Below are 16,710 nucleotides of genomic sequence, written 5' to 3' on the forward strand. Positions count from 1 at the left end.
AGCAACATGATATTTTGAGGTGATGAATGTAAAGATTGCCTTGTCCAGGAGTTTCACGAGCGGTTCTCTGCCAGTTTAATAAATTGATTTTAGAACAATTATGAAATGTGAAAAAATAGAAGTAAGAAAGCTCATATCTATACCCGACCACGGGGCAAATGCCCGGTCACCCTCAACTTCCCTAGTTGGAGCCAAGCACTAAGGCCATGGCCAACATTTACCAAGTACTGCACAGTCGAAAACGGTTTTTATTTACTCTGTTTTCACTGAATTTTTTCATAATAATGGGATCTAAGGTGTGTGATAAGGCAGGGCCGTAACTGGGGGAGGGGCAACTGCCCCGGGCGGCAAAATTTAAGAGGCAGAAATTTTAGGTGGGAACAAAGAACACCGTTATAAAATTATCGAATTTTAAAGTTGTGGGGGAGTGGCAAAATAATGTTTGTCCCGTGCGGCAAAAATCCTAGTTACGGCCTAGTGATAAGGTATCCCACATGCAGTGCTGTCTTAACGCATGGGCACACCCGGGCACGGCCCAGGGGCCTCAAGAGAAGAGGGGGGGCCTAACAAAAATGAGAGCCGGGTCAAACTTTCGAGAATTAGCCAGGTAGGGCCTCAGCAAAATCACTTGGCCCGGAGGCCCGCCCATGATGTTCTTAAGACGGCTCTGTATGGGGGGGGGGGGGGGGGGAGTACTAAGAAAAACTATAGTCCATAGACACGAATTCTTGATTGCAACTTGGAGGCAGGGGGAGGGGCTGATTTAGTTAGGTTTCAGCCAAGACACCGTGAGCACACGCATGAAACATTCTCGCGCTCTTCAGAGAGCACCGCGGTGTTCTCAAGCAACATGTTGACGTTGCCTACCTTAATATTACAGAAAATGCAAATTAAATGTAAAATTCCATAAAAAACCGCCAAAATATACGGTTATCATCATCTTTATTTCCAATATAACTATTCTCCACGAAAAGAATTATAATGGCTGCACCAAAGTACGATTTAATTAAACATTTCGAATGTTATTGTTCATGATCAAAACAAAGTTCTTTGTTCAAGGATGTTAAATACGATCGTCGATAGATGGCAGCATCGCACGACAACGAACGGATACAATGTAGAAATATAATGAGTTCGTTATTTGCTCTAACCACAAACGTGAGGATAAAAACTGATGAGGGAGAGATTGCTATAAGGTTTTTTTCGTGTGACAACTGAGTATAGTGATTTTATTTTGAAGGGGGAAAAAAAATGATTCTCAGTCGAACGAACGCCTACTTTTCTCCTTTTTAACCGCAATCAAAGGAAAGGTCGAAGAGAAAAGAAAAAAAAAAAGATGGTCATCACATACAACACAATCCAAACTACGTTTTCCAGTCTGTGATCAATTTCGATCTCATAATGGACAGGAAACGTGGGGAAAAAAAAAATTAAGAAAATATTTTTCCTTTTAAACACTCATTCACAAGAAGCTTCAAGGCTAAAAATCATACAATTTCGACATAATAATTATGTAAATACTATGAGTAATGCAGAGGAATCACCGAACCAAAGAATTTTTCAAGATGTTTTCGGAAAAGATGAAAGTATTTCTTATGTGTACTGTCACTATTTAATTAAACATTTTAGTCAATTTAAGGATAATATCTAAGTTATTCGTTGTGGCATGTATCGTATCCACTGGAACTTTTGGTTGTCCAGTATCGAGGGCTGCATCAATTAAAGGAACGGATTTTTCTCTCTCGAGTCTTTCCAGGAGATAAATTTTTCCCCGAGCTCCACTTTCTACTTTGAGCAATCGATTTTCTAGATGATTTTATAGAATGGAAATTAAGGAACGCGAGATTGGTTGCCGTCGGGTGGTGGGGGTTTTGAGATACCTATTACCTGTCGTTTCTCCACTCACCATTATGAAGGATTATGCCAGTACCCATTTTTCATTAGAAAATACTTGTTATAAATGTTCCTTATTAACAAAATGTTTGGTTTCAGAAAACCAATACTGCAACAAGTACATTTATAACAGAATTATTAATGAATGTTTATGACCCGTCTCGGAATCCCCCTTCGACCTATAGGGTTCAGAACCCTTGCTCAAGGGTGCACAACCTCCGGCCTACCAAGGGGTTGTGTCCAACCAGCAAAAGGTGTGCCTTAAATAATGTATCAATCCACACATCACGAGAAACACACGCGAGGCATGGGAGCGATGGCCATCTCTCATGTATGGCCCACTGTGCACTCCATGCTTTACATTCATCGAACCCCCCCCCCCCAAAAAAAAAAGTGGAGCTGAAACTGTCCCACCCCGGGGGGCCCGCGACAATTCCAAATTATTTTTTTTTTTGCTTTGTTTTTCATACTATAAATTTACCATACAGGGGGTCCGTGAAAAATCTGGCCTGGGGTCCACCAAAGATCCTAGCCTAGGGGCTCGGCTACAGGATATGCAGTTTTACTCATTTTCCTAAACAAAGAAGTGAAAATCGGCATAATGAAAGAAAGGCGACACTTTTTTTGGCAGAGAGATTAATTATTCAGCCATTTTTAAAGTTTCAAAGCGGCAGCCTATTCATATTTCAACACAGACAAAAAGCTCAATTTTGACTAGGAGGGAGAGGGACAAGGCAAAAACAATAGGCAACTTTCTTTCATGATTACGGTCAAGGGTTTCTAATCAATCGGCGAATGAATGTCATTACCATTTGGGGCCCTGGGTACGAAAGCCCCACAAATTCCTTCCAAAATCAGGTCCAATGCAAATACATACAACATAGGAAGCTAAATAAATGATTGAAAAAAAAAATTTCTATGCATTCGTCAAGAATTTAAAAAAAAACCCTAAATTTTTTCGATGGCCTTGCGCAATCTTCGTCTCTGCCACTGTAAATCTATAGACTGCACTTTCCCACAGTTTTAGTGGACACTTATATTAATATATATATATATATATATATATATTATGGCTCCATCACATACTGTATACACATATAATAATGAGAAAGATGTTACATAGGGGGAAAAAATGATACCCCTGATCAACAAATGGAGCCTATATCGTGAGAAAAGCTCACTCGGTTCGTCAATCGAGGGCCCCAAGATGAAAATGCCGAAATTCTAGTGATGAAACCACTGGCCACAAACAGAATTTCCAATTCGAACTTCGTCATTAATGAACCAAGACACGGACTCGCGCTCATTTTTTCCCACGCTGTCCAAACACGTACCATTATATAGCCAAAAGTAAAAAAAAAAAACCCAATCCTTTTCTCGTTAATATCCAAGGAGAAGAGAAATTGAGTTTGTGAGCGTGTGTATACTATTACAACACGAGGCTTTTCTTCTTCTTCATTTTTTTTTTGTCTTATTACAAGACTAGTATAGTAGTAGTAGTGGTAGTGGTGGCTTCAACTTCAGAGATAATAGGATAGGACACGTGAGCGCCAACCTGTCTACACAGACTTTAAAAACAGCGCTGGGCTCCAGATGGTAGACGGGAACGAGTTCATGTTCAGCCTGCCTGCCCCAGGGCACAGGAAGTGCTAGAAAGTTGACCCTCCCCTGGGGGGCGATTATATGAAAAGACAAAAAAAGGGGGGCCCCTGCAACGTTTTAATTATAAACCCGTGGACAGGCCTTCCCACGGATTGGTCGCATCTTTTTTTTTGTTTTGCTTTTCACTATTTTAGTCTCGAGGAGTAAAAACCCCGTTATAGCACGTGGGAAAGGTTTCCGACAACCATGCAAATTAAGTGGTAATTATGGCCGGGCCTCTAGAACATTAAGATATATTTATCGTGGTGTTTGTTATCTGTGGGAATTTATCGGCTCGTTTTTTTTCTTGTTCTTTTATTACTGTATATACAGACCTTTTAGTGCATCTTTTCCCCCTTTGGTTACTGCTACGGCCATTTATTTTCTGCTTCAAATAGCAAAAAAAAAAAAAAAACCTCCTGGAAAAACCAAATTTTGCGATGGTTAACGATATTAGGAAAGTTCATGACATTCACAAGGCCATCTTATTATCGTAAAATCTCCCCCCCCCCCCCACCTACAAATTTACATGTAGTAAAAACCTCTCCATTCGTTCCTCTGAAAATCGACCCTTCTCAGACCGGCACTTTGACTGAAGTGAATTAATGTGCAACAGAAAGTCCTGGATCAGAAAAAGATTGGCTTTTTTACCCTTTTCCAGAAAGGTTACATACTCTCAAAAGTCATAGTATCGGATCTCCTTATCGTGGGGATCTTTGTCTTACACGTGAGCCTCCTAGGTCATGATAGGGTGGACCAATGATTCTAAAAGTCTTGGGCATGTAAGAAAAATAGGGAATTGAGACAATCTTGGAATCAGTGCCTATTGAGAACTGACATTGTGACTTCAACACTGGAATTGAAAAAAATCCAGGGTAGTCTCTAAGAGCATCACGCGTGCTCCCAGGGAAGTGATTTTTCTGAGTCTCCCCGTCCCTGGCTATAAGTTTGGACCTTTCAATTAAAATGCTTAAACTCAAACATTTTAACCAGATCTCATTCATCGGGAGGCCCCCTCTCTGCACTAGAGGACCCCGAGCCCAAAAGCGGAATATTCCGAAAACTGCGATGTACGTCACAGAACAATATCTGTGAGAAAATTCTATTACGGGACTTTTTTACCTCATTTTCGGTTAGCTAAGGACTTTGCAGAACAATGATAAACATTCTGCTTTAGAGCCTCCGAGCCGTGCCCGAGAAGGGGCATGCATTAAACCGTCACTGCAAGAACCGAGGCATAAACTGACGACATCTTACGATTGATTGACATATTTAGATATGTATATCAATGACGTCATAAAAGCGTAACGTGTCAGTCATGCAGAGCTTTGTTTGGTCTTGAGGGCCGAGATCGACTTTATTCATCCGTGCATAATTTTTCAATACTTTACATTATAAATTTACTAAAAGATTGATGTAACAGGCTCGCTAGGATTCCTGGACTGGGGACAGGCATCGACAGCTATATCGTACTGGGGCTCCACTGCCCTAAATACTATGAAGCAAGCGATGTATTGTCACACGTATAGAGCAGGAGAAAGAATGCAATAATACCGGAATGCGCAATTCCTATGGGGGATGATGATCCTCACACACGTTGGAAAGGAGAGATTAGCAGAGCTCTAGCCCAAGAGCCCGGAGTGAATCTTATTTACTTTATACTAAAAATTTACCAGAAAGCGGCTGGGGTGAACAGTTCAAGCAAGGGAGTCCTAGTCTAAGGACGTGGGGCCCCTGCTGGTGATGTTCGAAGACACTCAAGAACCCCAATGGCTTCTTCCTTCAAGAATGACATTCAAGAGTATTCTAATATCTCGCGAGCGCCAATATTAGCAGGGCAATAACTACAATATTTAAAAAAAAAAATGTTATTTTTAGAAAAGGCTATAAATTTTAGAGGGGGGGGGGGAGAGAGAATTGAATGATGTTGAAGAATCATCACCAGTCTCCACATGTGGATGGATGAAAGATGCAGCCACGTACAGAAAAGATATAAAAAAAGCGCATCTACCCTCAGAAGCAGAGATGTATAGTATAACAAATAGTAATGAGGGGCAGTAGCCATGAGGGAGAAAAGGAACATGTGTTAATGTACGTTAACCATGTATGTCTGTCTGTTTGGTCCTCTCCCAATGGATATACAAATGGCTTCTTCCCTCAAAAAAGTCTAGTTGTTTGTCGTCGAAATAATAAAGATTTCACCCACATTTTCCAGGCTCACACGCACACCCACAAGAAATTCCACTCAGAAGACCCTAAAACACACACACACACCCACTCTCCTGTCAACGATTCTCCTAAATCTATCTCCCATAATAATTCTCACGGGTGATCTATATATGTGTAATGGGGGGGGGGGGGGTGTTGGAAAACACGTAGCTATATTATCCAAGTGATGTGTATTTCGAAGTACATATTTTCTAGTGTTTGAAATTTAAAATTAGTATAAATACAGGAAAGTCTTTTCAGAAACATCATCAATTCAAACTTTTTAAAGACCATTTTGCTCAAAAAATAATCGTGAATGAGATCACTATGAACTATTTTATTATTGATATTATTTTTTTATTGACTATAAAATTGGACGAGCGGTTATGTTTGGTGTGGTTTTCATTATTGATCATCGATTCTTTTAATCAAGTCTAGTTCTCCCAATCATCTAATAAGACACAGATATCAACTCGATTTGAAATTTCTTACACTACCCTTGTCTTTCAAGAACACACTAAATGTCAACAACTCGAACGATCTTCCCGTGCACCTCACCCGTCCAAAACTTCCAAAAGGTCTATTGAGAACCGATCCTAGGGAAAAATTTCAATAGTAGCATCATGAAAAGAATGATATTCATTTAGAACTGTTTAGGAACATAACCTGACCGTCTGTACAAGGCCTCACAATATTGGTCATATTGTTATCAAGACATGCTTAGCCGATGTCGACGCACCGTAGGGTGCTGTGGCATACCATTTGAGAGTCAAATGTTTACCATCAAATTCATATGATTGTTGGCCCCCAAAATCTGCTTGATTATCCCCCCGACCAAAACACAAAAATGTCCCGGACTTTCCTTGACCACAACTCTTAACCCTTTCAGACCCGAGCATTCATTGCTTATTTTTCTCAGTTTTTATCTTCATTTTCTTTTGTGAAGAAATAATTCATTTCATTCAGTTTTTTTTTTCAGCGAAGATGATGTGGGGGGGGGGGGGCTGCATATTCATCTTCACAAACAATTTTTCCCAGAATTTTATTGCTGTATTTTATGGAATGAATCACAGTTTTCCCGGAGGCACTTTCTCCTGATAGCCATCTTAAACACCTCTGAAAATTCAATTTTAAGTTCTGCCCCCTGATGAAAGTCCCCAAAGTTCATATCACCATATTTCTATCTCAAAACTTTCACAATCCTTTAACTTAAGGCTTAACTCCCTAAGGTTAAAAGAAAAAAAGTGAGGAAAAGCAACCACCACATTTGTGGAACCAGAGTCTGAAAGAACGAAAATTCAAAATCTACCCTTTTTTGCTAAATGTTTTTCACGTTTCATTTTTTTTTTTCAATTCACAGATGTATTTTCTCTGACTTTTATCTAATATTTTTTTGACATATTTCAGTAGCTTTTTCGCTACACGTTATACATTTTTCCCTTGACTTTTCCTGACAATTTTCCATTTCTCTAACTTTCGTCGCTGGGAACCAGTGTTATCTGAAAAAGTAACGGTGAAAAATAAGTTCACACCTCCTTCCAAACTTTGAAGTGCGTTTTTGTAAAAAAAAAAAACCTAGTATTTTTACCGTGCGTTCATTGTCTTTTTTTAACAAAAATTAAAATTCTTTATTCAGTATTTTTAAAAATTAAAAAAAAAAATTCATCAAAAATTTTAATGAGTATTTTCACTCCTATATAAAAACGTTTCAGGGATTTTGATGAATTTTGATGCGGAAACACTGCTGGGAAAACCCGAATAGTTGGAACATATATAACAGACAAGCTTCATTAGTGGACCAAAATTTCTCTCCCATGGTGTCAGTTACCGAAAGGTTCCACTGAATTTCCTCTTGCTTTACACACGCCGCCCATACATTCTAAAAAACTGCCCATTAATTCCTATTTCTTGAGGTTTCAAGCAACTTTTCCCAACAAGCTGATGGCAGCCTTTGGAATGAATATTTTCCCCGCTGAAGGATATCTACGGGACATCTAAAAAATTGATTACGCCTATAAAATTAAAAATTGCAACAATAAAAATATTTTCCACCCATATTCAAAACCTCATCCACCCCACAGATCCACGTCATGTTGAAGAAGGCAAAAAAAAAAAAAAAAAAAAAAAATCACAACAGGGTCCACAGGTTTGATTTGCAAACAAAGGAAAAAATTCCGTTCCAGAGTTTTAGTATTTCGTCCACGAAATACATCAAAAACTCATGTGGCATAAAACATACAAAAAATAATAATAAAAAATTACACATGTTAGAGTAGAAGGACAGGGGAGGAGAAAAAATAACATGCTACAATATTATATATTATCCTCATGTCCGTCACCTGTTTTCCCAGGCACCGTCACGCTATAACGGCTCACAGCCAATCAGAAGGCTCCTCTGTTGTTACTATATACTACTTACTATATATATATTTTTTTCCCCCTCCTTCTCTCTATGAATGAATGAGACGAGAGAAGAGTACGGACCTGAGAGATTTTTATGAATGAAATGAGGATACGAGAAAAAGAGGGGAGGGAGGCGAGAGAAATAAAAAGCCAGTTTCTGCCTATCATTTCCCTCCTCCTCTTCCCCCTCTCCCCCATGGAAATCGCCCGCTGTTGGATTTTTATGAATGGGCTAAACGTGAGAGAGAGAGAGAGCGTCGATTTTTATATGGGGGGGGGGAGAGTAGAAAAAGAGACAGCCCAGCATTACAAGATGGTGGACGGAGAGGGGGGGGGGTAAGAAAAGACTCCGTAGACTAGAGGTAAGAACAGGTAGAAGCCACTACTATGGGAGAGCACACGGAGCTACGATTTCGTGAGAAAACAACGGGCATAGCGAGGACATACTGTATATATATGTAAACTTGATTTGCTAGACTCCTTCGTAAGAAAAAAAAAAGGGGGAGGAAAGGTTCTCTTTCCCCCCCAGCCTATTTGGTAGTAAACCTGTATATTCGGTTAGTATAAGGTTCATGGCCCTTTTTCTAGGCTGTGAAGATGGATTTTTAAAACACGTTGAGGTATTTATTTACTCTCTGTTATATCTGTCATCTTATCGATGGCGAAAAAATGAAGAGTAATTACGTTTGATATGGAAAAATGTATGTGGTTGGTGCTTTGTGTCAAGGCTGTAGCAAGAGGAGGGAGCGCTGGGAGTCCGCTCTACCCCTCCCAATTTTAGAAAATGGCTGATTTTTATGGGATAACATAGTTAAGTCTATTGTTCTGCCACTTTGGTCCCCCCCCCAAAAAAAACAACAATTATACCCCCTCCGAAAGAAATTTTCGGCAACGCACTAAAGTTTTGTAGTGTTATTGAAACGTGCGGGTTTTGGCTAGCATGTCATGTGATCATTATTGTACAACAGGTGCCGCATTAAAGTATTAGATGTATGGACAGGGTGAATACTTTTGATGCCCTAATAGCCATATGTCAATATCCACAGCATGAAGCGACATGCTCGTCAGAGCAGCGACACACACTTTGAGAAACATTGACTTGACAAATTGTTTGAACATATTTATGTAAGTTACAGCAAAACCTGTCAACTTGGACACCTCTCTACACTTCATGGTATTGAACGGAACTTGCTCATACACAGGATGACCTGAACATTGTACCTCCATATCTTTGACATCTCTCCAGCTTGGACAGATTTTAACCATTACCAGCGGAAATAATTTTGAAATTCTTTTGTACAATATTTTCAGTCTTAAATTTGGATTTCACAACCATATTTACCATGCAAAAAATTCATATGGCAAATGGGTGAGTTTCTTCAGAATATTTCCATGATGATTTGTAGCGCGTTTTTCCATTTTCACCTATCCAAGGAACCCTAGATCAAATACAGAGGGAAAACAGGACCAGTCATGCTTTGCCATAGCGACTTGGCAAGAAGAAGAGTATATCAATGATTCACGAATCGGGGAAAAAAATTAGACACCAGCGAATTTTTTAAGGGAAATGGGACTTGGTGACCCTTTGCTGACCAAAATCCCTAAAGCAAAAAAAAGGTAAAATTCAAAATCTCAACCTTCCAGATATTTCTCGAGTTCCAGTTTTTCCCTTCACAGAATTGTCCTCGGTCTCCTATATTTTTGCATATTTGCGTTTTGTCAAACAATCTACATTTTTCCTGACTTTCCAAGCATGCCCCCCCCCCCTCTAGAATAGGGCTGACAGGGGCCCCATCCATGGGTGCCACAAAAATGACGATTCTCATCATTTTTGTTTTTTCACTTTATAAATTGACTATAAAAGATAGTCACAGATCAGCCTGGGGTCCTGCTCCAGTATATGGGAGGGACATGTTTCCAGGTCACCGGGAGCCCTATCTTGTAGGCTGGCCCCCGAGAGTCTATGAACCACTATTTATAAGCCACAAACTTATAATGCGGATGTGTGCTGGGGGGTGTGACTATCGATTCCGGAGAGGGAGCCTGAGAAACGGCTACCACATCCAAGGAAGGCAGCAGGAGCGCAAATTACCCACTCCCGGAGGTAGTGACGAAAAATAATCGGAATGAGGGGGTGTGACTATCTATTTTTCTAGAATTTTTTCAATACCAAATAGAAAATATGAATTGGAAAACTAATCACAATTTTTCGACATACATCCTCTTTTCTCTTTTCGTTTAGGTGCTCTTTCCGATGGTACATCTCAGTATACGGAACAACGGACGTGTTTCGGGAAGATCGTTAAGCAAACTTCTCGTTCTGCCTCCCAAGTTCATCGTAAATGGATCCGTCCGAGCAACATGTGGAAAACGCCCATTTAAAGGACACAAGCAGAAAGAAGAAGAGGAAAAAAAGAATTAACTTTGATATTCAAGGTTACTCCATTACAAGTATATAGGGTACAGAAAAAGTTCTAGAATGGTGATGATGATGCCTCGGAGCTCGCTCTACGTGCCTCTCTTTTTTACTCAACATGCTCTGCGGGGGAGTTGGTAATGAAAGAACACACGCAGCCGATCAGTTGACTCTGCGGGGTCATGAAAGAAAAAAAAATTGACCCCAGAAGAGAAAAAAAAACCTTTTCATTCTTTTCCTAAGCAACATTTTGCTTCTTGGAAGTGGGCGAGCTTGAAGAAAATTCATCTCACCAGAAAATATCTGATCGGGGGCCGTGTTAACGCATGGGCCCACTCAAAGGTCCTTCTCGTATCAATAAAGCAAAATAATAATGCAATTAGAAAATATTCTAAATTGGTAGTTGGCTGGCACTACCAGGCTCACTGAATAGGTCTCCAAAGAATCTTTTTGCCCCGTGTCCCACGAAACTATTAATACTGCATTGTATCTGATATCTAGAGCCCGGAAATTCAGGCAAAATGCCATACATACCTATTTTCAAACTATTTTGTAAAAAAAATGTCTTTTTTGAACTTTTTTTTTTTTGCCTTAAATGCCTATTTTAACATAGGTTCAAGTTTATGACTTAATTTCAGAGCTCATAATCTATAAAACTTGGATATTTTGAGGATTGAAAACAAAAGATTTGCTCTATTTGAAATTTTCTAACTCTCAGTATTAATCATCAGAAAACCTCCCTCCCAGCCGATGAACGCAACCCATGTTAGAAAATCAAAAATTTGTTTCTCCACATGAGTCAAATAACGTTTCTCGCTCATGGATTGAACTGCGTTGTATATGTATAGCTGACCAATGACTGTCCCACGAGGTCATCAGTTGACGTCATGACTCACCCAAGGCGGGGTAGAAGAAGCCCCCCAGAACTTCTTCTGGGGACCCATGTTGTTTTTGTTTTTTACACCATTACACTACAAAATAACCATGGTTATTTATTTTGCTTACATATTTTTCGGTATTCGATTAAATTGAGTCGCCTTCGGGGGGTGTGAGACAGATGCGCCCACACAGGGCTCCTAAAGGAGTCCATGCGATAATATAAAGAATAAAGTTAAATATTGTTTTTTCAACTACAGAAATGACAAAATTTTTATAAATAAACGAGAATTATTCGCAACTCGAAGGAGCCCCCACAGATAATTTTTTCCACGGGCTCCACGTCTGGTAATGTTGGCCCTGGAATTGACCTAATCCTGATGGTCAACTAGCATTTTATTTTGGGCTTGAAGTCAATTCAACTTGGGTAATAATGGAGTTATTAGCCTTAATTAAAACGGTAGGCGGATTAAGTGCAACCAGTTTTTCAGCTAGTTTTTGGGGCCCTTAATACTTTAGTTTTTAGTCATTGTTTCTTCCTTAAATAAATTATAAATGCCGTTTTACCTGCCTATTTCGGCGATTGTTAGAGTCTTAAGTTCCAGGCTCTACTGATATTACAGAATAGACCTTGTGTTGTTGGTAACACTGCATTCGAATGAGTAATACAGGATATACGTTTTACTAAAATAACAACCGTATTGGAAATAAAGAATGTACGTAATTAACTACATATTATGATGTATGTAAGTGCGGCAATAATGGTTTTTCATTGTTACAACCATGATAGAAATAAAATATGTAATTTTGTATATTGAAGAAAATTTTCTCCATTTTTACCATGAATTTTTCTTTTATGACATGATTTTCACTGATATTACGTATAACCTCAAACAAATTTAATATAAAATAAAAAAAGTTTATAAGGGAATTCGATATACTATATTTTGATCTAATTTTCTCACGTGTAAATACACGATTAAGAAAAAATTAATTATCATTCAATGCTTTTTAAATGATACTCCCGACAACAATGTTATTTTATTATTTTTAATTGATACTCTAGCGGTTCTCAACCGGGGCTCCGTGTGCACTTGCTAGGGGCTACACGGCCACCCGAGAAAAATAAAATAAATTAGCAAATTTGAAGTAATTAAAATAAATTTTGTAAATTTGATATTTTTTCAGTTTATCTTGTTTTGATTTAAAAAAAAAAAGAGAGAGGGAGAGAAGAGAATCTACGGGGCTCCGCCATAGAAATTATGTTCGAAAAAGTACTCTGCGAGTCAATAAAGAGAACCACTACTCCAGACAAAAATTGGCAAAAGTCTGTTTCTAAAATTTATGGCAGTCCCGACAACAGTTTCTTTCAATTGTTTTCAAACAATACTCTCGAAAACAATGGTTCTTTTAATAATTTAAATGATACTCCCAAACGACAATGATTCTCTTAATTGTTTTAAATGATACTCTCACTAACAATGGTTATTTCAATTATTTTTAAAATGATACTCTCGACAACAATGATTTTTTTTAATCATTTTCAAAATGATACTCTCAACAGTGTGGTTACAATTATTTTTAAATGACACTTTCAACAATGGTTCTTTGTACTTTTTTTAATAATTTTTTAATGATTTTCTCACCAACAATGATTCTTTCAATTATTTTTTAAATTATTTTTACTCTCGACAATAATTGCTAAAAGTTTGTTTATAAATGATAATACGTTCCCACAAAAACGGCTCTTTCAATAATTTCTTAAATGATACTCTCTACAACAGTGGTTCTTCTAATAATTTTTAAATTGCACTTTTGACAACTACGGTTCTTTTAACAACACAAGATAAAAAAAAACGATCTATATAGCAATGATTCTTTCCCCTCTGCGTTGTTATTAAATTCCCTTCTAAAATGATAGCCTATCAACTTGATTGAAGTGTTGGTGTCTGATTTATATTTGTCGAAAAACAAAAAATAAACCACCTTATCATTTTTTTTCCGCCGCAGACTAACTGATAATAACGGAATAAGGAAGATAACAAAAAAATCTAGGAATAAGGTCGATATTTTTGGCCACGGATGAATATTCAGTAACTAAACAAGGTTTTTTTTGTGTAGTTATCTTCATATTAAGCGTATCATGTTATATGTGAAGAAAATTGAGCGAAAAACCGAATGAGTTTTCAAAACTTGTCATAAGGATGGGCAATAATTCAAAAAGAAAAATTCCTATGTTTAGTAGAACAAAACCCAACGCATGTATTCCTCTTTATTTTTCTAACACGCCTTACAACTTAGTAAAAGTACCCGAAAAAAAAGTAGGTTAATAGCCAAAGGCGTAGGCAGTATAAGATATCCTTTACTTCTCCTCGGTAATAATCAGTTACGTAACCACTCTTAAGAGAAACACGGGGACAGATAATAATGAATATATATATATATTCAGTATATTCTTCAAAAATAAGCATTTCAGGAAGAAGAAAAAGCGTGATATTTTTTTTTAGCAATAATAACAATATTATTGTATTTTGACGAATACGAGGAAATAAATTGGCTTATCATTCTCAAAGATTCATTGATTTTATCGCTACGAGGAAGATAACAAAATTCAGGTCGATATTTTTGGCTGTGGGTGAACGTTTAATATAAATATGAGGTTCTATTTCTCTTTTATAAGAGGATAACGAGGATAACTAGCCGAGAAACGTCTTTCTTCCGGTTGCGGATAGTTCGAATTATGATAACTATGAATTAGAAATCATTTCCTCGTCGATATTGGAAAAAGAACCAATGCAGAGTGCCCCAGCACAAAATCTGCTTGATCATTTCCCTGATCAAAAATAAAGAATTTCCCCGAATTTTCTTGACCGAATAAAAATTTACCTGACAGAATTCGAAAATTTACTTTCCCTGACCTAGACTCAAAAAATTACCTGACTTTTTAAAATTTCTCAGACTTTCACTGACCAACACTCAAGTTCCCTTGACCAAAACTCAAGAAATTTCCTTGACTTTCTCGACCGAAGCAAAAAAAAAAAAAAAAAAAAAAAAAAAAAAAAAAAATTCCTCTGACAAACTCAGAAATTTTTACTTTTCCTGAGAAAACTCGAGAATTTCCTTGATTTTTCCCTGACGAAAATTCAAAAATTTCCTTGACTTTTCTTGACCAAAACTCAAATATTTTCCCAGATTTCCTCTAACAAAAATATTCTAGACTTTCACTGGCTAAAACTACTGAAAAAAAACCCAAAATATTAACCTTCCAAATGTTTTTCAAGTTTCGGCCTCCCTCCACAGGATTCCCCCTGACTTTTATCAAATATTTCCATAATTATTCCCTACCTATTAATTTACCTGAAATTTCTAGGTAGCTGGGAACCCTAAAACATCAGCGAACGTATGAAGATATTTTAACATGCAAGTTCGAAAAAAAAAAAATAGCGAACATACCTTTGGAAATCTTTGAGGAAATAGGCTTCAGCTTAGGAGCTAACATGTTCATCTCAAAAGTACTTGAGCACAGAATGAAATTAACCGAAAAAAACACAGTTTATTTATGTACAATAGGGACCAGTTTTACCGTCCAGACACCATAGGTGAAAACATGCCTTTAACGTCCATGGAATAGTACAATCACTTAACTAGCTGATAACGAGGAACACCCTTTTGAGGAACACCGCTCAAAGGCTAGGACGGACAGCTGGAAATCGGGAGTGCATGGTCTCCAACTGGTCAATCAGACAATCAGGTGCCGAAGGGCTTATATGCAGCAGGTCTCGATGAATGGGTGCTTGAAAAAATCTGCGTGAGAACTCGGTAGAAATACTTGGAAAAACGGATTAACTCGGAGACATCACCAGAGAGAGAGATACTGTCTCTAATTCACACAAATAGTATATAGACGAAATATTTATATTACAATGGACTAAAACTTGTCGCAGGAAAAATAAATTATTTTTGTACACAATTGCGATTATTACTGATCCGATCGTGTTAACGATTAAATCTTGACTAGACACACGTTATATGATCACAGAATTGGGATGTTCTTGGGGGGAAAAAAATTGACTATAGCAGCTCCATTTCATTTGGTTGTCTCAAAAACCAATAAGTATATGCTCGAAAAACAGCGTAAGTTTGCAGCCAGTGGCGTAACAGCAGCAACCACGAGTCATGTTCAGTCGGCAGGCACAGTGGAGTAACAAACAGATGCCGAAGACTCACTTAGATCGTACGCACCACGGAGACGAAACGAAGTAGGTACTTGTTCATGCTGATAAGGAAGCCTCAAGTAACCAAGAAACAATGTTTACACTCGGAGAGTAGTAGTAGCAGCAGCAGCAGCAATGGTCCCGATACACCAGAAATGTATAGTGAGAGAGAGTTTTCTAATCCATAACCGACTTCCATCAAGACATTCTACATGAATGAAAAACCCCGCGCATCTCTCTCTCTCTTGGAAAAAGTTTTTTTCCCCGCAGCGCCGCCTCATGGTGCGGCAAAAAGAAAAACAGAGGGGTTCTTTTCGGGGGAAAGACTTTTTTTTCTGTCATTTATGAGTATATACGTATAAAACGAAGGTTATTAGAATTACCCTCAACTGCTTTGCAACAGGCGTTACTTTGCGAGGGGCCCCCCACAGTAACCGTAAAAAGGTAGGAAAAAAATAGAGACGGAGGGGGGAGGCAAGGCCCGGTTCGATGAGTTTCGTGTGAAAGGTTGGAAAGTTCTTGGCTTCAGGTGCTTCATCAGGACGGAGGGGTGAGAGAGAGTGTGTGTGTACAGGAAATCGTACAGCTACCACAATGTACTCCCCAAGTACGTATACGTACGCTACGTACTACTACAACAGTACGTACTCCTTGGTATCTTCCATTGCTTCCCTCGTGGCCACGCAACAGTGGCTTTCTCTGTGTATATCGATTTCCGCTGTAACACAAGTCGAAGAAAATACTGTACTAAGCCTTTCGCGCTTCTCCCCCCCCCCCTTCCCCCGAACCCTACAACTACCAACAGTACTGTTATTCAGAGAACTCAGAATATTCAGAACTCAGTTATTCAGAAACGGGAATTGTGAATAATTTATTACGGATTGTCACAAGTTTGACGTTTAATGATTGATTCCCACATGCACTGTTAAGGATTATTAACGCATGCACTTCTTTTTTTTGCGAGGGAACACACAGTTAATTTTCTCCGATAATTTTATCATAATTACTATTGTTTGAAGTACGTACACTTACATGCGCGTGCAGTATAAGGTATTCTGA

General features: G+C 38.4%; 1 protein-coding gene across 2 annotated transcripts in view; it reads right to left on the minus strand.

The window, feature by feature from the left end:
- pnt (ETS transcription factor pointed) overlaps positions 1 to 16,710 on the minus strand; it is a 69,282-nt gene that overhangs the window by 19,187 nt on the left and 33,385 nt on the right. The window contains exon 1 of one of the 2 annotated variants that reach the window (XM_089243638.1): positions 14,891 to 15,024. The exons of the other annotated variant lie outside the window; for it this stretch is intronic. Coding sequence (XP_089099764.1) covers positions 14,891 to 14,942 — 52 coding nt within the window. The 5' untranslated portion in view covers positions 14,943 to 15,024. Of the gene's footprint in view, positions 1 to 14,890; positions 15,025 to 16,710 lie in introns of those variants that run through there. 2 annotated transcript variants of the gene reach the window in all.

Source organism: Pholcus phalangioides, unplaced genomic scaffold, assembly GCF_987345545.1.
Source record: "Pholcus phalangioides strain wild (caught in Gottingen) unplaced genomic scaffold, Ppha-v1.0 ptg000015l_1, whole genome shotgun sequence".
In the NCBI taxonomy this organism is placed as follows: Eukaryota; Metazoa; Arthropoda; class Arachnida; order Araneae; family Pholcidae; genus Pholcus; species Pholcus phalangioides.